General features: G+C 41.1%; 1 protein-coding gene across 29 annotated transcripts in view; it reads left to right on the top strand.

Moving 5' to 3' along the window:
• Positions 1-25557, top strand: part of LOC133465957 (RNA binding protein fox-1 homolog 3-like) — a 350051-nt gene that overhangs the window by 306725 nt on the left and 17769 nt on the right. For 27 of the 29 annotated variants that reach the window (XR_009784790.1, XR_009784789.1, XM_061749184.1 and 24 more), the window contains 7 exons: positions 5541-5594; positions 7928-8020; positions 9338-9398; positions 9824-9877; positions 19325-19457; positions 20977-21016; positions 23293-23351. Coding sequence is in view for 27 of the 29 variants with exons in the window: in XM_061749184.1 (XP_061605168.1) it covers positions 5541-5594; positions 7928-8020; positions 9338-9398; positions 9824-9877; positions 19325-19457; positions 20977-21016; positions 23293-23351 (494 nt within the window). In the remaining 2 variants the exon portion in view is untranslated. The remainder of the gene's footprint in view (positions 1-5540; positions 5595-7927; positions 8021-9337; positions 9399-9823; positions 9878-19324; positions 19458-20976; positions 21017-23292; positions 23352-25557) is intronic. The other 2 variants (XM_061749174.1, XM_061749178.1) reach the window with 1 other exon arrangement.

Raw genomic sequence — 25557 nt, 5'->3', positions numbered from 1 at the left:
AAATCGGTAATTCTCAAAGTGTGGCACTAGTACCACTACTGGTATGGTAGGACACCAAAAACGAAACCTTTCCGCAAAAGAAATAGCTCTCTAAAGTTTTCTAACGAAAAAGAAGTTTTCCGAAATTTTCATATAATAATAATGAAAATAATGAAATAAATAAATACAATTTTACCCAGTTTTAAATTGATTTCGTCAGAACGAAAATAAATCAGTTCGCTATGCGTCAAAATGGCGAATATCGGCGCCGATGATCGGCGCGGTCGATAATCGGTCTGTCCCGAATGAAAATGTTTCGAGCCACGAAGGGTTACCTTGGACGGGTCACGCCCGATTAGAGATGAGAGTAAAAGCGAATTGACTCCAACTTTATCATGAGAGAAACTACAAAAAGAGGAAGAAGAGTTCACCTGCCTGCTTGCGCAGGTTTCATTTCACATCTGAGCAGCTCCGCGTCCGTCTGTCTGGCCGCTAATGAGGCAAACCATCTTATGCCTGGATAAACGGCGTCATACGAATAGAACGGTAACATCTGACGGCTCCAAATGGAGCCAAAAATGGACGTTTAAGCGGCGAGAGCTAATTGGACTTTTAGTGGCCAGATGCGCCGGAGAAGACGCCGTCGGGCCGAGGCCCTGTCTGCGGTTTTTTACTGTAAATGGTCGACAACCTGGCCGCTCTCTCTTGCGTCGCCTTTATTGTTTCTCGAATCCAAATGGCTTCCATAATTAGCTGGGAGACTTTTGGTGTGCCATTGCTGCAAAATTGATTAGCGCCCACCTCCAAAAACGCTACATTTGCTCGCAAAAATGCGACATTAGGCCGATGGAAATGTTATATTTCCCCACAAAGTGCCAGATTTATTTATACGGTAGACAACAAAAAGTTATATTTTGGCATATATGTCGCAAGGATGGTAGTTTCCCAACACAAATGCAATATTTTGCCATTAAGATAAGATTTGCTCACAAAACGGCAACATTAGGCTATGGAAAATGTGTCTTTTGAAAAAAATAATAATAATTACCTCAATAATAATAATACTAACTAATACTAATAATAATAATTACATTAGGACACAAAAACATATTTTACTTTAAAAAAGCTAAACTTGCTCACAAAGAGGTTACATGAGGACAAAAAAAAAAAAAACATTTCGGGTTAACAGTCTGCATTGAATCCCCTAAAGGTTACATTAGGCCACAAAAAAACATCTTAGCTTAAAATGCTATATTTGTTCACCAAAAGTCAACATCAGGAGAGAAAAAAAAAACATTTTGCCTTGAAATGCTATATATATATATATATATATATATATATATATATATATATATATCAGTGGGTACGGAAAGTATTCAAACCCCCTTAAATGTTTCACTCTTTGTTATATTGCAGCCATTTGCTAAAATCATTTAAGTTCATTTTTTTCCACATTAATTTACACACAGCACGCCATATTGACATAAAAAATTTGCTAATTAGCAGTCAGGGCTTTAAGGCATATGTTTATATATATATATATAAATATTACATTAGGTTAATAATAATAATTTTACCTCAAAAACCTATACTTGGCCACGAAAATATATTAGACCACAAAAAAAACATTATATTTTCCCTTGGGGGGGGGGGGGGGGGGGGAAATTATAAATAAAAGTATTTTACTTTGAAAAACAATTTAATCTAATCTAATTTGGTTTACAGGACAAAAGGTTAAATTAGGACACAAATATATTTGATCTTAAATCGGTATATTTGGTTACCAAAAGCTTACATTAGCCCACAATAGCAAAAAAAGCACAACATTTTGCTTTGAAATGCTATATTGTATTTGGTCACAAAATAGTTTATTTAGATTACGATCACAGCGTAATCTAAGCAAAACGGCGTTGACAAAAGTGCGAGGGAATATCATTTTCATACCACTGAACGTGTTTATTGAACTGTCACCATTAAAATGTCATCTGTCGTGATAAAGCTGTGTTTGTAAAGTTGAGACCACAGCGTATGAAGCCTAACCTATAATCTAATGACTATGACAATTGCCAATTGTCCAGAGTCACTGCTTCTAAATAAATAAACCTGACTGAGTGATTTAATTAAAGCAGAGGACACAGGAGGAATCAAGATTTTGTTCACATTATTCTTTCATTTATTTTTTTTTGATTTTTTTTGAAGGATGGCAATGTTTTTATGTCATGTGTTATTCCCTTAATTATGCATCTCTTTCGTTCTCCATAAGCCCATTAGGTACACATCTAATTATATTGAACCAAGAGAAAATTCTCTTGGCTTTTGTTTAAGTGGTCTCTTAAGAATCGTAGGAGTTTACAAGGCTGTCACCGCAAAGTGCAGAGCGTAGTTTGTTCAGAAATAAAGTTGAGTGAAATTGAGTTTGGAATTGGCAATGTTCACACAACATTGCCTCTTTTTTTGCAATACCACATCTTTAATCTCACACTATTATTTTTTAAATACTCCTTTTTCATCACAAATTTTCTTTTTCAAAGTAGCTATTCTCGAAAAATGTATTGAATGTTGTCTCATCTCTTTTTCCAATTTTTTTACCCCCCCAAAAAAAATACAATTTTATGATACATGATCACAATTTTTACCCCTCAAAATCTGATTTCAGTCTTGATAAGACCTTTTTGGGAAAAAAAAATATTACATTTGTACTTTCATTTTTCTCTCATAATTTTACTGTACTTTGATTTTGTCTTATGACATCATTTTTTTTACCTGATTTTTGTATTTATTTATTATTTATTTATTTATTTATTTTTTTTTTTGCAAACGGTTAAGGTTAGGGTTCGATTTCTTTTTGGCAAAGCGTTCAATGCCACAGCCCAATGTGTGTTTATCCGCAGTTCGGCGTTGGTGGAAACCTCACAGTGTTTAGAACAGGGATTCTCAAACTGGTTCCAGCTAGGGCCTCCTTACACTGGAGACATTTTTTCCAAGAACACCCTCATAATTCTAACACCAACAAAACACCTCTTTTCTCGGAAAAAAACAAAACTGGCCCAACAAGTAAAATCATCGCTGAAATAATAACAATAAGTTGCTGTTTTCCCCTTTGTTTCATTGCAAAGCAATACGATCAATCAACTTTTATGAAACAGACTCGTAGTCCATTAGAAAACTCATACAGTATGGTACATAATAAGACACATAAAAAGAAAATCTTTATATTTAAGGACCATAATAAGTTTTTGCTCGATGGCCTTACAAGAAATTTCACTTGCACTGTACAGAAAGTATTCAGACCCCCTTTAATTTTTCACTCTTTGTTATATTGCAGCCATTTGCTAAAATCATTTAAGTTCATTTTTTTTCCTCATTAATGTACACACAGGCTACATTAGACCACACCAAAAAAATCTATTTGGCAACAAAATGCAAGATGAGGTACTGTATTATGGTTGACCACAAAAAGTTGTATTTTGGCACCAGTTCAAATCAAATGTTTATTTTCCGCTTGTCTCATTATTCAAAGACGCATTTGCATATTTCTATCAATATTGGCACGAGCAGTAGTCGATGTTTATTCACCCAAAATTCCCGAGACGTCTGATATGTGGGTGGGCGCGGATGTGAGCCAGTCCCGTGTGGAAATCCAACCAGACGACTTCCTGTGCGAGTAATTAATGGATGCCACACGCTTACTAGGCTCAATTCAAACAATGAGCATCTGTTAGCGTTGCGTGGCGAATGACGGTGGGGGGTTGGCGTTGAGGGGGTGGTTCTGACACACAAACGCCCGCAGATGCGTATATGATGGAGCTGAGCGCCACACAATGTCCGGGTAGATGCCAACGGAATATTAACACTGCAGGATCGTTTCAGAGGAGCCAAATGACGGAATTTTGCTCTTCCACAACCTTTCTTGTGTGAAAAGTAGGACTTTACCCGACTCGAATCGAATCTGAATATTTTCTCAGTGATATACAATTTTAATCTCACACATTTAAGATGTATTTTGATTGAAAGAAGACTTTTATTTAAAAAAAAAAAAAAAACTACTCCCAAATTATGATTTTATTATCATATCTTTTAAAAAAAAATTCTAGAAAAATTATTTTAATCTTGTAATATTAAAAAAATTAAGAAAAAAACACTACTTTATTTGCCTATTACGACTTTTCCTAAAAGCAAGATTTTACAAAAAAAATACAACTATCTTTATCTCGAAAAAAATAAGCCTTATTTTTCTCTAAATATAATATCACTTTTTATCTCTTATTATTATCTTTTTTCCCTAAACATGTTTAATCTCATTAATATGTTCTTCAAAAACACTTTAATCTCTTAATATTATGACATTTCTCACTAAGAAAAATACAATTTTAAACTCATATTATTCCCCAATTTGAAAAATCCCATTGTCATAATGCTGCGCCTTTATAAAATACTATTTAATCTCATGTTCTGCCTTTTCCCCAAAAAATACATCTTTAATCTCATATTACATCTTTTATCTTTGCCCAAAATATAGATTCCCCAAATATTGAATTTCCTTAAAAAAAAAACTAACAAATTTCATGTTACACCTTCCCCCCCCCCCAAAAAAAATTACAGTTTAAATCTCATAATGCTCTGCCTTAAAAAAGAAAAAAACATCTTTTTATACGAGTTCACCTATTTGAACCCGGAACTGTGAGGCAGATGTGCTAACTAGTCGTCCACTGTTCCACCCACATGAAGATATGTCCATGATAATGACTATTTTTTCCTTGTTATTCACCATTTCTGGAAATGATTCACTGCCACCCTCGACTGTACGCATGCCTAAATGTCCAGAACACATACAGAAACACACTTGAAAGGCTGTGCGACTTCAACGATCCTTTTGCGTCTCGGATACAAAATCTCCATGTGCTGCAACGTCGGGGACGGCGAGTGTTTGACGTGCGTAATTACTTTGAAGCAAGTAACTCAGCGGGCCGCAGACAGCAATTAAAAGTCACTCTCACTCCGCTCATTATAGCAACTCTCACTTTACTTTCATTCGTCTCCTCTTTAAGCATGTGAGGCCGGCGGAGGAGAGGGCGCCCAAACAAAGAGGATGAAGAATAGGGGGTAGCAGGGAGAGGGGGGGGGGGGGGGCTACATGATAGCGGCGCAAAGGTAGCGGCCGCTTCACAAGTCCAAGGTCTGCCGCGGGCTCAGAAGAATGAAAAGAACGCTTCATCCTTTTCTCCTTCTCCTCGACTCGACAAGCAAAAATGCTGCAGTGCGGGTGAACTCTACAAAGTGACGACAAAACATAGCAAGCAGTACGACCAATACAATGCTAGCATTAGCAGCATAACCAAGCAGACGTTAGCCACGGCTGCTACATTGGTAGCATGACTTATTTGTAAGAGAGTGTTACCATAACACTGTGGGATCTATTTTCGTAGTCGGCGCAACTGTGGCGTATTCTGAAGGCTTACAATGGTCAAAAACTGACTGCCATTTGGAACTGTTCGTAATTCCCTTCCGCATTTTAATGTTCAACCCGCCTCCTAACGACTCTCCCTTTTTCTCTTTCGCAGCAATTTGGAAAGATCTTAGACGTGGAGATTATCTTTAACGAGCGAGGGTCCAAGGTGAGTCCTGCGCAACGCCAGCTACTTCACGACCTCGTTATATACTCACGTGTGTTTATTACCGTCAACGCCAACAGTAGCGCGGGAAGGCCAGTGGCTGTTGTTTCGCTTGCTTTAGACATTGCCCACAAAAAATGGACATTGTCACAAAATGTTTGCTTATTATGGAAATTATGGAAATTCCCCAAAACATTCCACCAATGCTATTCTTTGACGCAAAATAATTGTATTTTTGTCCACAAAACAATATATTGTTGACCACAAAAAGTTTGATTTTTGTCACAATGATATACAGTATTTGGTCAGGAAAGTGGTAGTTTCATATAGATATGATCATTTTTGTCATTGAAACATGAACAAAACTCTACATTTGGCGTTTGAAATATTGAGTTTTGCGTTGAACGACTATATTTGGTCACAAAGAGTCTCCAAAAGTTTTTTTTTTTTTTTTTTACACAAATGTTATACTTTCCCCCAGAGATGAAAGAGTTTGGCTAGGAAAGTGGTCATTTCCCACAGAATTGAAATTGAAAAGCAGATATGCTCACACAAACGCTACATTTGGCTTTGGAAATGTTATATTTTGCCTTAAACAAATGTCACGTTCCATTAGTTGGACTTTATGAAAAAATGCGATGCTTTGCCACGTTTGGCCAGGAAAGTGGTAGTATCCCACGGTAATGCAACATTTTGCCATTGAAACACCGATATTTGCTCACGAAAAGGGCCCATCTGTAAAAACCTTATATTTTGCTGCAAAATGCTACAGTTTTCTTCAAAAAAAAAATGTTCTCAAACAAATGCAAGTTCCATTGGAAATCCAAAAGTTTGTCCCTAAAATGTAAACACAGAAGTGTTCATTTGGTTGTTTTGCCTCAAACCCTCAATGATGCCACTAAAACACGATTTGGATAGAAAATGTGGCATTTGTATTTTCCTTGCTGCATTTGCACCTTTGCAAACATTCACAACTGCAATTAAGTATTTTTTATCTTTTTATCTTGTCTCATTTTATCTTATTTTCTTATTCTTATTATATTTCACATATCTCTCAAAGATTTATTCAAATTTCTCAAAGAGTTATTGGGCTAATCAGGGACCTTGGGGATCAAATTTCGTGCCATATCGTGTGTTGGTAGGACAATTAAATCCTTGAAAAATGTATGTAGACTCGGCCACAAAAAAATATTGTCGCTGACTCGCTACAGGTCACTTTCCCATGTCAATGTATTATTTTTTCCATTTAAATGTTTTATTTGCTGACAAAAGATGACATTAGAACACTAAAATAGTACATTTCAAATAGCTTTCCATACTCTTCACGTCTTGTCACTGTCCCAATACTTTTGTCCCTTAACCGTACATTTTCCATTCCTTGGGGAACGCGAGGCCTTGCATTCCGGGCTCGATCCTGTCCCAGCAAAAAGACGGAGTGTGAGCATCAACCTGTCAAAACGCATATTTTATTTATTATTATTTTTTTATTATTATTTTTATTTTTTTTTATCACCGGTGCCCTACAAAGCACATTACCCAGCATGCCTCGCTCGCTTATATAACGAACCGAGCGGGACATTAATAAACAATCTATTTCCTATGAAGCCATTTGCATTCAATATGTTTGTCAGCTTTGAAAAATGGACGCTATGCTCGGTCCTGTTGTAAGCTAATTATTCCTTTGTGTGTGTGTGTGTGTGTTTGTGTGTGAAAGGGGGGAAAAGATGGAGGGGATAACAGCAGTCGGTGGATGTCCAAAGGATTAATTCTGCCCTCAATTCCTTTTTTGAATTCATTTCTTTATCCCCCACCCGCAACCCCGCCCACCCCCAAGGACAGGCCCACATTATTTGTGCTCGATGGTAGTGATGGCGGATCTGGCCAACTGGTAGCAGATTGTTCCTTTCGCCGTTTCTCACATGTATTACGTTCTTCATAAAATATCAGCCAACATGAGATTGGATGGATTACAGTACAATACAGTATATACTGGGTGGGCCCGCCGCAAACATCACCTTGCTGACTCTAAGCTGACGTTAATGAGCGTGACGCCTCCACTAGCGCAATGTTTACACCTAACACTGCGAGACATCTTCTTCTTCTTCTCTTCTCTTCCCGCCGTTAATTGCCCAAGCGTTACGCTTGTTTTCCTGACATTCCGCCTCTTTAATTGGGCCGAGCCGGACCCGCTTTGTCAGACGGGTCCTCTTTCCCCCGTGTTTTGCTCTTTGCTAACTGCTGCTAATTAATCTGGCAACTTCCCACCATCGCTGCTCACCTTCTCTTATTCTGTGTGTCTTCCTCCTTTTCTTCTTCGCTGCCGCCGTCGGCGTCAGGGCTTTGGCTTTGTAACTTTTGAAACGAGCGCAGATGCCGACCGCGCACGGGAGAAACTAAACGGTACAATCGTAGAGGGCCGCAAGATCGAGGTGCTTTCTCTTTTTCTTCTCGTCTTGTTTTTCGCAGCACGACGGCATCCTGATGATGATGAGGATGGCGGTGTGCATGATGAGCGCATGCTATCAGCCGGCAGATGCGAGCTTGTTGGCGTCTCCGGTCTTGGCGGGAAAATCCACCGCCAATCAAAGCATGTTTATCGTCGTCGTGGTTTGTGCATCCAGCTCAGGGTTGGGCAAACGTTTGTGCTCGAAACATTCGCGATGTTTTGATCTTGAAATCAGACAGATGGGCCAGGTCATTTGTAGATTGGGTTATTTAAAGCAAAAACAAAAAAGGTCATGTGTGTATGTAAACAACATAACAAACAACAGATTTTTCCATGATCATTTTTACCAATTATTAAATTTTAATTGTTTTAATTCATGTGTATTGCTCATATTTTTTCTTTGACAACAAAACAATTGTTTGTTTTCATAAAATAATCATTTGTCCTAATTTCAATTGTTTTTATTTATAATTTACATAATTTGACTAAGTCTTTAATAGAATATAGTGTGTCATGTGCGTATAATTGTTTTTACTAATATGTTTGATTTTATTATTTACAATACTGGTAAGTAAAAGAACATTATTGAACTAACCAATTTTAAAATAAAATGGCAAAATTATACAAAATAATATTCCTTCTTTTGATCATAAAATATTCATCAATTCTTCTGTTTATGAATTTAATTAATTATACCAATTATATAATAAAATAAATGCAAGCTATCTTCTTTATTTTATTATTTACAAAAACATATCGCTCTCATTATTAATCATTTATTTTAAAAAAATAAGTATAGTATCTAATTTTTACAAATATTTTGTATTTTATTATCTATAAATCCATCAAATAACTATTGAATTGGAGTAGAAAATCAACACAAAAATAATCTCTTTTGATAACAAAACATTCATGATATTTTTTATTTACTTATTCATAATTTAGGTACTTTTGCCAATTATTTAACAAAATAAAATGTATTGAGTGCATTTGTAAAAAAAAAAATAAATAAAAAAATAAAATGAAGTGAATCGATAGATGTTCTTTTCATTGATCCTTCTTCGGGTCAACGAATGCGGAAGTGTCGGTGTGGTTTTCCCAGCCCTGATCAACTCTTTGCTTGCTCGTCATATTTCTTTCCAGTATGCTGCTTGCTGCTAATTGGTGCATGGTGAAACTTCTTTTCACGTCGTCATTTTTTTTGCATCCGCAAACTTTTTGTTTTGATTGTTTTGATTGTCGGTGTTTGTGTTCTCCTTTTTCTGCGCGTGTGATGGCGTCTATTGTTGTTGTTCTTCAGGTGAACAACGCCACAGCGCGAGTGATGACAAACAAGAAAGTGGCAAACCCGTACACGAACGGTGAGTACCGACACAAACCTAATAGTCACGTCAGCACCCTACTTTGCAACCCTACCACGTGCTTGAAACCCAACCTTGAAGCCCTATCCCTGGCGCGAAGTTAGAACCCTTAAAGCTATCATTTCAAATAGGATGCCTTCTTTAAAACCCTAACACTTGTTTGACGCGCTAACCCAGGCTTTCAGCCCTAATTTGAAACTGTAACCCTTGTTTGAAACCCTACTCCAAGTCTTCAAACTCTAAATTGAAACAACAACCCTTGGTTGAAACCCTAATATAAGTCTTGAAACCCTAATTTGAAACGTTTACCCTTTGTTTAAAACCCTAATCCAGTCAGGTCCATATAGTGATTGCGTGAATAGAAAACGTCTTGTGCCTGTAGTAGTTGTTGTTGTTGTTGTTGACTTGTGTATTGCTCTCGCCAGGCTGGAAATTGAACCCGGTGGTGGGCGCCGTTTACGGTCCCGAGCTGTACGCCGGTAAGTCCCGTCGCTCGCGCCCGTCAATCGTTCCCAAAAGTCAATCCCGCCTCAAGATGCCCCTCGCAATCAAAGCGGCGTCCCGATAAGCGGTGGCGGATGATCCCCGACTCCCTCCGACTCTCTGCCGCCGCCTCGTTGTTTGCGAGCGTGGAGGAGGAGGAAGGGGGGTGAAAAAAAGTAGATTGGAGGAGCACTCGCGAGTGTTATCAGACGACGACGACGACGGATTTGCCCGCAGCGACAGATTGACTTTTACACAGCGAGCAGACGAGAGAGATCGACACCGAGATTCTGTTTGGACGAACAGAAAACGACACGAGCTGGGACCGGCACGAGGGGGGCCAAAGGGGGAGGTTCCTATTTATCTCCCCCCCCCCCCCCCCCCCCCTCTCCAAAACGGCCCCACCTTAAAGCTTCATGACTGTTTGCATTTTAATCAAGGCCAAATAGTCTCTCTTGTGAATATTCTCATTCATCAATCGATCGAAAACTGAACTGTTCTGGTAAATATCTGGCCAAAGCCTGAAGCCCTAATTTAAAAGCATCATTTTATCCTTATTTGAAACCCCAACCCTTGCTTAAAACCCTAATTTGAAACCCCTACTTAAAGACCTAACCTTTGTTTTTTTCACTCTCAGCAACTCGAACTTTAACCAGGTCTTGAAATCCTACGTTAGAACTGTCACCAAAGGTTGAAACCCCTAATTTGAACCCATAACCACAGTTTAGAACCGTAACCCTAATTTGCAACTGGAACTTTTTGAGAGCCCTACCCCTTGCGTGCGGATTGGCCAAGAGCGGCAGATTGATTTTTACAAAGGCGAAAGATATTGCGGAAGTGACGAAAGTGGGATGAGCTCAGTGGGGTTTCCCTTATCTAGCGCCCCCCCCCCCCCCCCCCCCACTCCACCGCCGCCATCTTTATGACTGCACGTTATATGCAGCCTTTGCATTTCAATTTTGCAGGAAGCGCTGAGCACACAATGGCGACGGCGGCGGCGGCGGGCGCTTTTTAACGACCTTCCTTTCCTTTCTCCTCATTAGACTAAAATCTGTGCATTCCCTCCGACGCTTTACACTCAAGCTAAATACGCCGGCGTGCCGCGAACAAGCGCCCGTCCCTCATTTTTACATCCCGTTCCACGTCTGCCTGACCCCGCCCCGCCTCGCCATCGCGCCGTGACCATTACACACAAACACCGGATACTTCCTTTAGGTGCTCCGTTTAATGGCGTCCAATGCGACGCTGGCTTCATTTATGTCACATTATTCTGCTTGTACTGTGCCTTTGCTAATATTTTGATTACAGATAATGGAAATCCACAAACAGTATACAAATAGTCAGTGAACTTTTTTGGGGGTGGGCTTGTTTGGCTGTCGTCAGTGAACTTCAAGTGTGTTGGTTTGCCGGGCTGCATCTGGCGTAGTAGATGGCGGCGTTGGATTTGAGCTCAGCACAGCTTTTGAGTAAAAGATCATTGGGGGGGGGGGGGGAACACATCGAATATGAGGGAGGGAAATGCACACATGTTTGCAGTCAGACAAGTTCAGATCCCTCACACGCTAACAGAGTAAGTATATGTATGTTCTAAACAGAGTAGTCTCGCAGTAGATATAGGGGCAAGTGTGTGTCACCATCATGAGAAAAGATGATGCATTTAATGGAGTGAAAGGCGAACGCCGTGTAAAAAAAAAAAAAAAAGCCACTGACGTTCAACTGGAGCCATGAGATGAGTCAGTGTCGTTCATGGCGCATTTCTTAGTTGTATGTCTGGAAATACATGATTATTTTGCCATCAAAAGCCCTTTCTCGGTCTTTTTTTCTGTTTTATAGTTAGTTTTTGCTAAGCCAACTCTTGTTCTACTGCTGATTGCTAAACTACAGAAAAAGCTAGAAACTCACTTTTTTTTCTGGTGAAAGAAGAGAGTCTCCGCTTTGTTTTGGTAGTGTCGATACATTGTCGCGGAATACGAGATTCTGTGGGTCTTTGAAAGATCAGTCAAAATTCAAAGGGGCAGACTGCTTTGAAAACAGCTGGCATTCATGGAGGTAAAAAACATTACAAACATTTTTGTTGGATTTCTTGGGGGAGACTGAAACAGATTCATGGTATTTCCATTCATTTCAATGGGGAGATATAATTTGAGATACAAATGTTTTGTGTCATTCACGCAATTAATAAACCTTGTATCGCAAGACACCATTGTAGTTACAAAAAAGAAGATATGGTGATACAACATGAAGCAGCTATTTCTTAGTGGTCATATTTAGTAGAGGAGAGGTCTTAAATCATTAGAGTGGCCTTTCAAACTCTTTAGGATGGAGCGCTTGTATTGGATGTGATTGGACCATGTACTTAATGAAGCGTCCGTTGACACAGCATCAAACACACATTCCCGCACACACACACACATATGCACACGTTAAGTAATAAATCAACCAGAGTGCGGCCCTCCACTCCAGTCAGGGGGAGGGGGGGGGGGGGGGCGGGGGGGGGCGTCTGATTTATTTGCGGATCATTTTTCAAGTGGCCTCAACTCCGCCAGCTGGGGTCAACGTGGCGTAGAAAGACGAAGCTGCTTTTTACGAGGAGCAAGTGAAAGCACCGCGTTGCTGGAATGTCCCCCACCACCACCCCCGAATTATTATTTTTTTTTTTTAAAAAGCAGGTCGGATGCAGTTTTGGGGTGTGTCTGCGATGGCGATTAATCACGCTTTATCAGCGCTCATTTCCGTGCGGGAGATCGCCCAAATTGGGGAGCATTAATCGTGGCCGGCTGACAGCGCACTTCGTCTCCATTCGGCAGCCACGCTGCAGCTACAGGTTTATTGTCCTCAAAAGCCATTGCGGAGAATGAAGGATGAGAGTGCAACGACCGCTCCCGTCCGGTACAAATAGCCCTCAGTACTGACCCCTGCAAAGTTTGAAAAAAAAAATCTGCCCCTGATACCAGTTCCATCAATGAACATGAAATTGGGTGAACTTGTTTATCATTACAAGACGCATGAAAAAGTCTCAAGGACCCATGCCTGGAATTGAGCAGGAAGTTGGCCATTTTTGTTTGAAGTGGGGAAATCCGTCAGTTACGCCCCCTGGAAAGTTAAAAAGAAATAGCCCCCAACACCAATTTCACCAATCAACATGAAATTGGGTGGACAGGTCTATCAGAAATAAACGCACAAATGAGTCTTAAGGACCCTTGCCGGAAATTGAACGGGAAGTTTGCCAATTTGGTTTGAATCTGACATTTTGGGTCGGCACGGTGAGCGACCGGTTAGCGCATCTGGCTCACAGATCTGGGGAACGGGGTTCAAATCCCGGCCCCGGCTGTGTGGGCTTTGCATGTTCTCCCCGTGCCTGCGTGGGTTTTCTCCGGGCACTCCGGTTTCCTCCCACATCCCAAAAACATGCGTGGTAGCTTGATTGAGGACTCTAAATTGCCCGTAGGTGTGAATGTCTGCGTGAATGGTTGTTTGTTTATATGTGCCCTGCGACGATCGGCTGGCGACCGGTTCAGGGTGCACCCCGCCTCCCGCCCGAAGAGAGCTGGGATAGTCTCCAGCAGCCCGCGACCCTAGCGGGGATAAGCGGTAAAGAAAATGCATGGATGCATGACATTTTGGCAAATTCCTTCAGTAGGGCCCCGAGAAAGAAAGAAAAAATAGTCCCCGTCACCAATCAACACAAAATAGAATGGACACATCTATCATAACAGGACGGATGAAAAACTTGCGACATGTTTGCCTGAAGGCTTTCAAGTACCTCAGTCTTTGCAAATTGGAATCTGTCCGTGGTACTGCTGGTGACGTTGCAGAACCACGGATAGCTGCCATGCAGAACCGCTGTTTTTCCCTTTAGGCTCACTGGAAAAAAAAAAAAAAAAAAGTCAGCGAGAGAGGCTCTTTTTCGTTTCTTTTTTTTTCTTTTTTTTTTTTACATCCGGAGGACTTGTGAAAAGAAGAAGAGAAGGCTAATTGGCCTCTTAATAAATGTGGACAGATCCTCTCATTGTCAGCGTGCACGTTTGGGGGCTAATTAAGCAACAAACTCTTGATGAGATGAAGCTGTTTGGGGTCTCAGCGTGGATTAAACGCCCGTGTTAGCCGCATCGACCCCATAAAACATCGCCAGCCGCCGCTTATCACCCTATAAAACTCAGAGTCAACTTTCACCCACTTGTACATTTTTCTGCAGAACATAACTAAAGTTATTGCGTAAAAATAACACTTATCCGCACCTATCCGTGCATTTTTGTGCTTTTTCCGTGATGCCCTGAGTGAAAAGCAATCTAATGGAAGATTCCAGAGAAAGCAGGGTGGTTAACTACTCAAGATGAAACAGAGAAAGGTCTGGGTGGCTACTGGCAATGGTGAAAGTTCTTGGACCCGAATCCCCGCATATAGCGAGTGTTCATTGTATTGAATTCATAAAAATGATTTTTTTTTAATACTATATACACTTTTATATTACACTAGTATTTATAAAGACAAGGATTGTAACCTAAATTAAAACATGTACCACGGGGGCTCACTAATAGGGCTCACTATTTAATTCATTAAAATTATATTTTATATTATATATACTGTCGGCACGTAGTTTTTAAAATTACATGATTAAAAAAAATCTGGTTTTACAACAAATCACGGTCGCCCAAATACAGACATTGTAACTAACAATTAAATAATTTAGTAGAAATAGCAGAGACCAAAACACAAAAATAATAGCAATTATGCAAAATTATTAAAAACCTAAAATTAAAAGAAATGTACATTTGGATTTTAAAAATTCAACGTGTAGTTTTAAAAAGTGTATTAAAACAATAATCCAACAATTGTATTTATTTTCCCCCAAATCATTGAAACAGTAAGCCGTTTCCGTTTATTACAAATTTAAAATGAGTTTTAAATTATATTTAATTGGACCAATAATAACAAACCAAATTACAAATTGAAGTACTAGTAAATTTAGTAAATCTGATTTATTTGACAACAATCTTATTATTTTTAATAAAATGAAAATAAAATATTTTTAAACTGTGCATTTTTCTAACTCAAATCATTTGTGAGCCATTTATTTTTAAGGACAATGCCGTAAAATGACTGCAATGATGTGAATTGGATTTTAAAAGAAATTTGAAAAAAAAACTACCATTGTACAGTTTTTTTTTTCCCCACTCGCTTTTTTTCCCAGAGAATGTTTGACTTTAGCGTCTGCTCCACGTCCACGCTGGCCGTCGTTGCCTAGCGAGGTGTGACAGGGCTGGCCATGATTTATGGCTTATTATTGAGGCAGTGTAGCCTATCGCCGGCTCGTTATGAGTTTACCTTCGCATACATCAGCGCACGCGCGTCGCATACCGATGTAAACAAATACATAAAAGAACAAGAGCCTGTTTCAGACCACTCTTACAAATTCTAATGAGACTAAAACTGTGTCCAGTTTGGCATAAATCACCACAGGCTGCTAGTTGTTTGTTAGCTAGGATGCTAACGTATGGGAGTCGCCCGAGACAAATGAGATGGCAATATGTTTGCAATGGAGCAGTTTTTGCTGAACCCTGCTAACACACAAAGAACAACAACAAAATGGCCGCGAGCTAACAAAGCTGAGGCAGTGTTAGCATTCGTGGACATCTCACCCAATGTCGCTGAACTAATGCTATGTCGAGATGCATATCAACCACCTCAGGATGCTAGCAGTCTGTTAGCCAGGACACTTGTGTGGGCGTAGCATGACCCAAATGAAATGTGAATATGTTGTGCAGACCAGCTAATGTAGCAATTTAAGAAGAATCCTGCTAACACGCAAATAAACACAATTTTGACAAGACAAGAAAGTCTCACAGAGCTGAGATAGTTTTAGCATTACCATAAATATTAGCTTGTATCTGACACAATCTTGCTGAACTAATGTGACATCAAGCTGAACAAAAATAAAGTTTTAGCATTAGCATTATCGCACACTTGATGTGATTGAGGTGAGGAAACCCGCCTCACGTTGATTGCGGCTTGTTAGGAAAGACATTAACGGTTGGACGTCGCCCGAGCCGACTGAGATGTGACGATATGCGTGGACTTGCTAATGTAGCAGTTTTAGTGTAAACATGCTAACAAACAAACAAATAAGGTGTTCTGGCTAACAAAACTCAGGGACTGCTTCAGAGAACCACAGTTTTAGGATTAGCACCTCAGCTTACCAGTTCTTACTGAAAATGAGATGCAAATACTGACAAATAATAATAAATCACCACTAATATGGCAGTTTTAACGTAATCCTTCTAACGCATAAATAACCAAAACAATTGTCGCTAGCTAAAAGAGCCTCACAGAACTGATAGTGTTAGCCTTAGCGCACATTTCACACGATCTCACTGAACTACCGTGATGCCAATTATCTCACACTCCGCTTCGGCGAACACTCCTTTAAGCAATTGCCGTTAGCTTATTAAATAAATAAATTAAATAAAAAATGAGCCTCACAAACAGAGCTGCAGTAGTGTTAGCATTAGCGTTAGTATTATGGTGTGCATCTCAAGCACGGTCGGCTATGATCTCTTGTCGATGTCAGCGAAAATCATAATCGACTGCTCGCGCGATGTTGCTCGGCTAACTGCTAACCCTAGCCAAAGGATCAGCTAATGGGACGTAGCGCTAATGGCAACCATCAAAAAAACTCTTGTCTTTTGGTTTTCAAAGTGCCTTTAATCCGTAGAGTACCTGAGTAGCTTAAGGCTGCGTCCCCGCCTGACAGGAACCGCCTCGAGGCCCACCGTGGATCTTGATCACAGTAGCGTTTACCGTGGACAGCGAGCGGACGGTTCATCCTAAACGCATCGGTTACACGTTATTAACTCAGCCCACGCGGATCCCGCTCGCCGTGCCGGAGTGTCCCGCCACTGGAGTGGCCCATGGAGAATTCACTAGGAAAGTGAACGTGGCGGAACGACGGCGATAGAGTGGGAGGATGAGAGATACCGGGGCACAGCGTTCGGCGTTGCAGTGGCAGGCCGGGCATTTGGTACACGTACGTCATGTGGAGCCCTTCACAATTACATTTCTCGAATAACATGACAAAAACATTGAAATAAAATCCGTCGCACTAACCAGAGGTGCTGATTATTAAATGTATTCATGTGTGCAGATTACTCCAGGCGTGTTTTGCTCATATAACTTGGCTGTAAGTAGTCTTGAGAAAACTGACCAATAAGAGAATGGAAAGATGTCATTGAGGCCCAGTATGAATTTGAAATTTGATTATAGAAAGATAGAAAAGACTAATAGTTAAAGTTCCAGCGCAACTCCTTGTGAAGACCGTGGGTAGATTACTTTGGCGTGGCAACACATTGAGGCTGCAGTCTGATTGGACAAAAAAAAAAAATCTCGCATCCACATACATGTAACGGAATTTTATAAGTCAAAGATAGAATTTGGGTTTTAAATGTAGGTCAGTGTTTTTTAGTTGTGGTAGACAAGGTGGCGTGGGAAGGAGGTGGAATGATTTCGCCTCCGAGCTAAATCACCATTTATTGTTTTATGAAGAATCATGATTTTATAAATATTATTTTAAATTGTTAGATATTTATACTATTAATAAATATATAAATATAAAAATATTTTAAAATCTCTTTTTATGAATCTCAGTTGATAGCAATACATATTTTAAAAGGAGTATACAAATAACATCAATAAAGAGATACATCTATCAATTTTCTACTATTTGTATATGGATTTAAATTTTTATTTTTTAATTTAATAAAAATTATTTTTCAAGTCAAAAATTTTTGTGTGATGCCCTACTTATTTCATTCATTAAGACATAATTTTAAAAATAGAATCTTTTTTTCTTAGTGGTGAAAATAATAAATAAATAATAATAAATAATTTATATAAATACTTGTTTTACAAAAATGTAAAATTATTATTTTATTATTATTATTATTAGTGTGCGCACAATATGCCGCAATTCTCATTTTGTACCAATTGAACCACACACGCCTGCCACCCAGATTGAAGTTTAACCACAAACGTTGAGCGTCACTTCGCCCGCGACCATCCCTCGTCCTTCACCCCAAGCGTCAGCGCCACTGCCGGCCACTTGCGCAAGCCACTCCCAGATGGCTCGGAGATGGGGGTCACGACGAGGTCGGTGGGGGGCTCGGCTGTCCCGGCCCATCTGCTTCATTTCTCCCGCGGGGAGCTTGTGAACATCTCGTCACCTTCACCTTTTTTCCAGCTCGGTGGTACCATTGCATCCATTACCGGTGAGGATGCCGACAGCCCAGTGTAGCTCCACGCTGCTCCCTGCTGTGTGCCTCAAAAGTCAACGAGTATAATAATTACAAATAATAATAATAAGAAGAAGAATCATAATAAAAAATCATAACTTTATTTGTATGGCATTTGCAGGTGCTTCACAATAAAATGTGTCAATACAGACAGTAAAATATAACAGAAAATGAATGTATAAATATGTAAATAGATCACAAAAATAATACAATAGAATAGAATAAAACCAAAAAAATGCAATCAAATAGAATACAAAAACCCAAAATACAATAAAATGCAGAATGAAACAAACACAAAAATACAATGGAATAAAGAACGTAAAATAAAAACAAACAACAAAATATAATAAAATGGAATAAAAGCAACTGGAAAACAATAAAATACAATAAAATTTAATAAAACCAACCAAAAAGATACACTACAATGCAATAAAATAAAACAACCCAAAAATACACCCAGATATTATAAAATAGAAGCTCCAAACAAATCCCAAAATTACAACAACAAAAAAATGCAATAGTGGAAGAATAACCAACCCAAACATTTGATAAAATGCAATAAAATGGAATAAAAGCAGCCAGAAAAACACAATAAAATGCAATACATTAATAAAGCAAGTCAGAAAAGAAAATTAATAAGTGTACCACGTCAAAAATGGGCTCAAACACTTCCTTAAAAGTGCATTGAAAGATATATTCATTTTAATAAAATTAATATTGCACTGGACTAAGAAAAATGTGAACATGAAAACATGAAGACATTTTTAAATGTATTTTTAAACAGATGAAATATGTTGTTCACATCATTCAGATTAATAAAAAACTATTTAAAAAAAAAAAAAAAAAGTTTGAATGAATGAATAACAAAATATCATCTGCATTCTTCCCCCCCGCGGGGAGCTGGTGGCCATCCCGTCACCTACACCTTTTTTACAGGCGGGTGGCGCCGTTGCATCCATTACCTCGGCGAGAGTGAGTAGCAAAAAAATGTGGACGCTTGCTGACAAAGCGGCGAGACGTGTGCTCAATGAGGCACACCTGGGGAAAAAGATGAAATCCCCCGTTTCGTGTCCCTGATCGCCTCCAATGTATTCTGTCAGTGGGTAAGTAAAGTCGCTCTCTCCCTCACCTCCTTTTTCTTTTTGTGTGTTTCCGTAGTAACAGGCTTCCCTTACCCCGCCACGGGCGCCGCCGTTGCCTACAGGGGCGCCCACTTGCGAGGTCGGGGGCGGGCGGTTTACAACACGTTCCGCACGGCCCCACCGCCGCCGCCCATCCCAGCTTACGGAGCGTGAGTATCTCAATTGCGTTTGCTAAGTTGTTTTGAATGACTTGGCGATGACATAGCTAACCCTAAAACTAGTAAAGTGCAGCGGTACTGCGTCTTAAAAGGTTTTTGACTGCTAACTCAACAGCAAGTACCACGTTGGCAGATAGCAAACAAATCTTTCAAAACGACACCAAGTGCGCTTGTTTCAAGTTTGTCACTCCCAGTTGAAGCCTACTGGAAAACAGAGAGATTTACATGTTACATATTTATCCCAACAACATAACTTTGCCAAACAAAATTTTGCAACCTTGATGCTAACGCACATCGCAAAACGCCATAGATGGGCTAATGAAACTAGCATCAATGTTGCGATTTATTTTTTTTAATTGTATCTTTATTTTTTTTTTCATAGAGTGCAGTATTCCTTTAATTAATGGAAACTAATTTATTTCATAGTTATAGTATGCCAAACTATTCTTTAAACTTGTAATTTTATCTATTTTTTAAGTTTTGTTTTTAGTCCAGTGCAATATGTATTCGATTTATTTCAAAATGTAAGATTTCATCCATTTTATACTTCTTAGTGCATTAATTTTTTTTCTTCAATTTTATTATTATAATTCATTTTAGGATTCCTACTGTACACGCACGATTATATATAATCTATAAAAATTCAAAATGACAAATGTTATAATGATTTAGTTTATATAGGCTTTGTTTGCCTGCAGTGTATAAAAACGCATTCAATGTTGTGTGTTGGGTGAGTGCTGAGGGGTCCTTGAGTGTTTGCTGCGTCCTTGCCGCTATCATAAGTACGTGTGTGTGTGTGTGTGTGTGTGTGTGTATGCGCGCGCATGTGCAAGTGCGTGCGCGTGCATGAACTAACAAAGCCTCGGGGAGCCGAGATAGCGTTAGCATTAGCGCCGACCACATAGCTGATCTCTTAGCTTTGTGCGGCCTCGCCTGCACTCACTCTGGCCTCTTATCGCTTGTGGCCTAGGGACAGGTCCCACGTAGCCCCCCGCCCCCCGCCCCCCTATTGAGGGCGGCCACTTGTCTGTCAAAAGTGAACATGTGCCCTTAAATGTAGGAAAATCAAAAACTGTACTTAAAAAAAATCTTGAATGAAAATGTATTCCACATAAGTTAAATAGAAATTGTCTCAAAATACAGTAAGTGTTTGAGAACCGATAGCTCTAAAGGATTACATTCAAATGTATTGCTCTTCAAAGTTATATACAACTGAACTGTACTGGTTTTAATCAATAAATAAAAGTTTGTTATTTTAACATTATGTAGGTTGAACATTTAATTCAGTGCACCACTAGAGCGCCCGCATATGTCCCTCTAGTGGTACGTGAATGAGCACTACTGCCTTAGCACCTTTAGCAGAAAGCTGTGTTCTAGCAATTTTTCAGAATCACTGTACTATATATGAAAAGAATATATAGTTGCTTGATAGATCGATTTTAGCGTGTTTAATGAATTAAAGTTGAATTCCAAAAGTTTTTCTAATGCTTTCCTGTTTTGTCCATCACAGGGTGGTGTACCAAGATGGCTTCTATGGTGCTGAGATCTATGTGAGTACACTCAGGGGGGGGGGGGGGTCCCTCAGGGAACAATGTGATTACGCCGCCGCCGCCCCCCCACAGCGTTGGGCGGCATCCTGCTCTCCTTGCCAAGGCGGCGTCGATTAGGCCCGCGTTGCCTCTGCCAAGAAACCTGACAAGAACACTTAAGACCCCCTCAGCTCCAGCCGCCTAGACTTCCTGTCCTTCATTCACTTGTTTTGTGCATCCATGTGCACTTCCGAGGGCCCGGATGGGGTATCCAAGTCCGGTCCCGAGGGCAGGGGGGCTTCGCGCAGACCCAAGTGGAGCCTGGCTGACACGGGTGTGCCGGAGATAAGCGGGGCGGCGGCAGATAAGGGGATTAGCCGTCCCCTTAGAGATGTCTGTGCAGGCGCGGGTAGCTTCAAGGGTGAACACCACCGTTGACGGGGGTAGGGGGGAATAATACCCAAATTAGCGCCATGCCCCACTTCAGGGAGGGGGGGGGGAGGTGCATGCCCAAGCGCCATCGTTAAGATAGCGAGATGACACAGTCGGCTCTCACTTTCATGCTGGAAGCGTCTGATAGAGAAGAGCCAGAAATATATGACGCCACCTCCCCCACAGAGATTTATGACCCCCACCCCCACCTTCCCCCCATGATGGGGCTGAGATGTCGCTAATGTTTATTGCCGAGACACCCACCGCGAATGACGGATTTTGTTCGTCCAGCTTGCTCAGATACTGAAAGCGAAGCCCTCACTTCATCGAGTGCATTCAATGAAATATAGGTGCAGCATGATTTGCAAATCATTGCATTCTGTTTTTATTTATGTTGAACACAACGTCCCAACTTCATTGGAATTGGGGTTGCAGATGGTTTGACTTTTCTAACGGCCCGTCTGAGGGAACTCATGACTACAATGCGGCCAGAAGCAAAAAAAAAAAAAAAAAAAAAGTTTGACACCTCTGTCCTAAGCGATGCAACGCCGCCATCTGCAGGGATCTGTTTGTCATTACGGTGGAGTACAAACTTGATATTCACAGACAAACTGGGTGAGACCCGCTTCCACACCAACTTGTTGAAAAATGTAATGGAAGAATATATACTGTATGTCGGTGGCAGTGGATTCTACGTGATGTATGGAAACGTCCACAGCAGTGAAGGAGTTAACATAATCCTTCCCGCCAGCCATCATCAGCACCTTCCGTCGCATTAACACCAACCCCACCGTTCATCCCCACCATCGCAACCCGCCGTCACATCATCCCCACCCGCTACCCTTGCAAGCGTCTCCCTTTACAGACCTGCGAGCAAATTAGCGCAAATATATCACACACGTGTCACTTATGCTAATACGTGTTCACGTGCGAGCCACGTGCGTGGCTGCCACGACACAATAACAAATGTGCTGCGCTGTCGTGTGCAGGATTTGACAACGCGGGCGGCGGTGATTTATGGCCCCCGCGTTTGCGGCGGCCGCAGTCGTAAACAGGCCCCGAGGCGTGGCCGTCCCGCAGGAAGTCATCCGCCCGCCACTTCCTGTCCCCTGTGGGGAAAAACGAACCAACCTGAAGGGAAAGCAGGGAAGGGCGGGGCGGGGCGGGGCGGTTTTGAGTCGTCGTGAACCTCTGACCTGAATTCGTATGCCACCGCCCTGCCAGTTTGAAAATGAACAGTCGCTGCATTATTAAACGGCACCTGAGCGGCGTGCGGGACCCAGATGGCTAATAGAAAAAGCAGTTGGCCCACTCCATTTTTCACAGAGTTAGCACGGCGCCCCAACAATGAGCTCCTTAATTCCTTCCGCACTCTGGCAAATGAACACTCGCCCGCCGCCACCACGCCCCTGCCGCCGCCGCCGCCGCTGTCTGCCGTCGTACTTGATTGGCCAGCCGGCGGCGTGTCGAGGAAAGAAAAAGGATGTTTAATAATGCAGCGGGCGCCGTTTCTCTCTCAAAATGCTGTGAAGTTGAAGCTCAGTCACATGTTAAAGTGATTCTCGACCCTCCTCTGCTCACGGATGAAGACCCCCCCCCCCCACACACACGCACACACACACACACACTTTTCCCGGTCTCACAGCATCGCAGATGTTTCGCTAAATTGCGGGAAAGAGTGCGTTAAAGACAGAGACCATCCAGAGTTTGGCATCATTTCACACTTAATAACTCGACCATCACCATCACCGCCATCCTGACATTTGTTGATTTGTTGTGTCTGGACCACCCCAAAAGTTGACGCGCACCCTCTGGTGTTGAAAATGTTCACGTCTTTGTTGTGTTTGTTTGTTTGTTTTTTCCAGGGCGGATATGCAGCATACAGATTCGCCCAGCCGGCCACCACGGCCGCCTACAGCGACAGGTGAGCGCCGCCATCTTCTTCCCGGTCGACGAGGGTACGGCGGCTAGCCGAGCTAACGTAGCACTACAGGCTCCCGAGCCGAGTCGAACGTACTTATTAAAAAAGATGCTTCGATAACCACTTTCAACTGACATTTTGAAACATTAACCCTTGTCTGAAGCTGTAAACCAGGCTTGACACCTTAATTGGACACCATAACTTGAAGGCACATGATGGGCTTGAAACCCTAATTTGAAACACAAAACCTGGTTTGAAACCTTGAAGCAGTATTGTGAGTTGTAACCCTAACCCTGACTTCAAAACCTTACTTGAAACCTTAACCTTTGCTTGAAATCCACATTTGAAAATGAAATTTGGAAACCTAATTTGAAACCGTAAACCATTGCTTTAACCCTTCCCCTAATTTGAAACCTTACCTCTGGGTTTAAATGTTAATTTGAAACACTAACCCCTGCTTTAAACTCAAATTTGAAACCCCGATCCTGTTTTGAAACCTACACCCTGCTTTAAACCCTAATTTGAAACCGTACCCCTGCCTTTAAATGCTCATTTGAAACCCTAACCCTGCTTGAAAACCAAACTTGAGACCTTAACTATTGCTTGAAACCTTCACCCTGCTCGAAACCCTATTTTGAGACACTAACCTTCCTTGAAACCCTAACCCTTCATTTCAAACCTTAAAATCTGCTTGAAATCTTATTTTGAGACCCTAACCCTGGCTTGAAACCCTAACTTCCAAGCTTAGTTGGTTACACTTCCAAAGTCTCAAGGAACTTCAAAACTGGTTTAAACTGTCGGGCAAACTGTCCAACTTTGGAGTCACTGCAAGTTGGAAGCAATAATAATAATAATGCATTTTATTGAATATAATGTACTTTTCAACCCATAAAATCTCCTCGTGCTCCAAGCACACGGTGAAAGTGTCGAGTGCAAAAAAAAAAAAAAAAATGGCTGAAAGGAAAAGCAGATTGAGTTTCGAAGGTTTGCTTTTCCTTTGGCGTCATCGTCACGTTGCCCACAAGAGACGATTCACTTCATGCTGGGCAAAATTGTGGATGTGCGCGAGGGCATTTTTCCCGCGTGGCAGGCCGGAGAAGATTGCAGCGGGTGAATGCCATCGACGTCAACTTGCTCTCTGAACTTTTCTGACATTGGAGTTGAAAAAGGGGCCAAAGCGTAACCTTGCCGATGGGAAGTTAGGAATGCACTCGGGCGAACGAGCGAGTGAGCCTGTTTGCCGATAAAGCGTGTGCGCGTGCGCGCGTGTTTGCACCTGAGAGGATGAAGATCATATCCGCAATGTCAACATTTATCAGACGGGGAAGCAGAAACCACAAATTGGACAAGAGTGCGACTGCTGCTTTTTTTTCCCCCTTCATTCAATTTTCTTCAGACTTTTCCCGCAGATTTTGTGTAATTGTGACAGAGAACTTTGCTTGTTTGGATTAGTTTGTTTGATTTGCACCGGATAGGAAAACAGCTCGAAATTCCAACGACCGCAAAGTATCCGACCTCAGTGCCAGTCCGCTTTGTAGTAATAATCTGTCTACCGAGTTTTGTTGTTGAGGAAAACGAGATGACGGAACAACGTAACAGTTCTTCTCTGTGGAACTCGGATCGACTTCTCGCCGTACTCTTCTTTTTTTTGCACCACTTGCTCTTGATCGGGTTTTTGAGCGTCCGCATCCAGTTTGCTGTGCTGTATTAGTTTGATTGCACCACAAAAACACGGCGCCATTGTAATCGTGAAAGAGAGAGTGCGGCTGTTTTGAGAGGCTGTCCATTCACGGAGTGCGTCCGTGCATTTCGGCGACGCTTTGCTTTCTTGCCGTAGGTAGCACGTAAGGGTCGGCCGGGTCTCGTTGACACTTTTTTTCCTCCTCCCTTTATTTCTCAGGGAGTGGCTTCTTCTTGCCCATCGACCTTATTTTCTGAGGAATTCGCTTCTTTCATTTTCTCCTCCTACTACTCACTAATCCCTCTTTTAATTTTCCTTTTCTGAGGGAGTTGCCCCCTTTTTCCTTCTTCTCCCCCTGAGCAATGTCTTTTTGTGAACGTAAAAATATTATGTTACTATTGCTCATAATTTCAAAATTCCCAAACTTTCATAATTACCAAATTCAGAGGTATCTTATGTATTTATGCCCTCCTTCCAAATTTCTCCATGCATTGAAATCATTCCAGCCTCAAGATAGTCCAACAATAT

This window comes from Phyllopteryx taeniolatus, chromosome 16 (genome assembly GCF_024500385.1).
Source record: "Phyllopteryx taeniolatus isolate TA_2022b chromosome 16, UOR_Ptae_1.2, whole genome shotgun sequence".
NCBI classification, from domain to species: Eukaryota; Metazoa; Chordata; class Actinopteri; order Syngnathiformes; family Syngnathidae; genus Phyllopteryx; species Phyllopteryx taeniolatus.
Note: the sequence above shows the minus strand (reverse complement) of the source record. Positions and strands in the feature narration are given on the sequence as shown.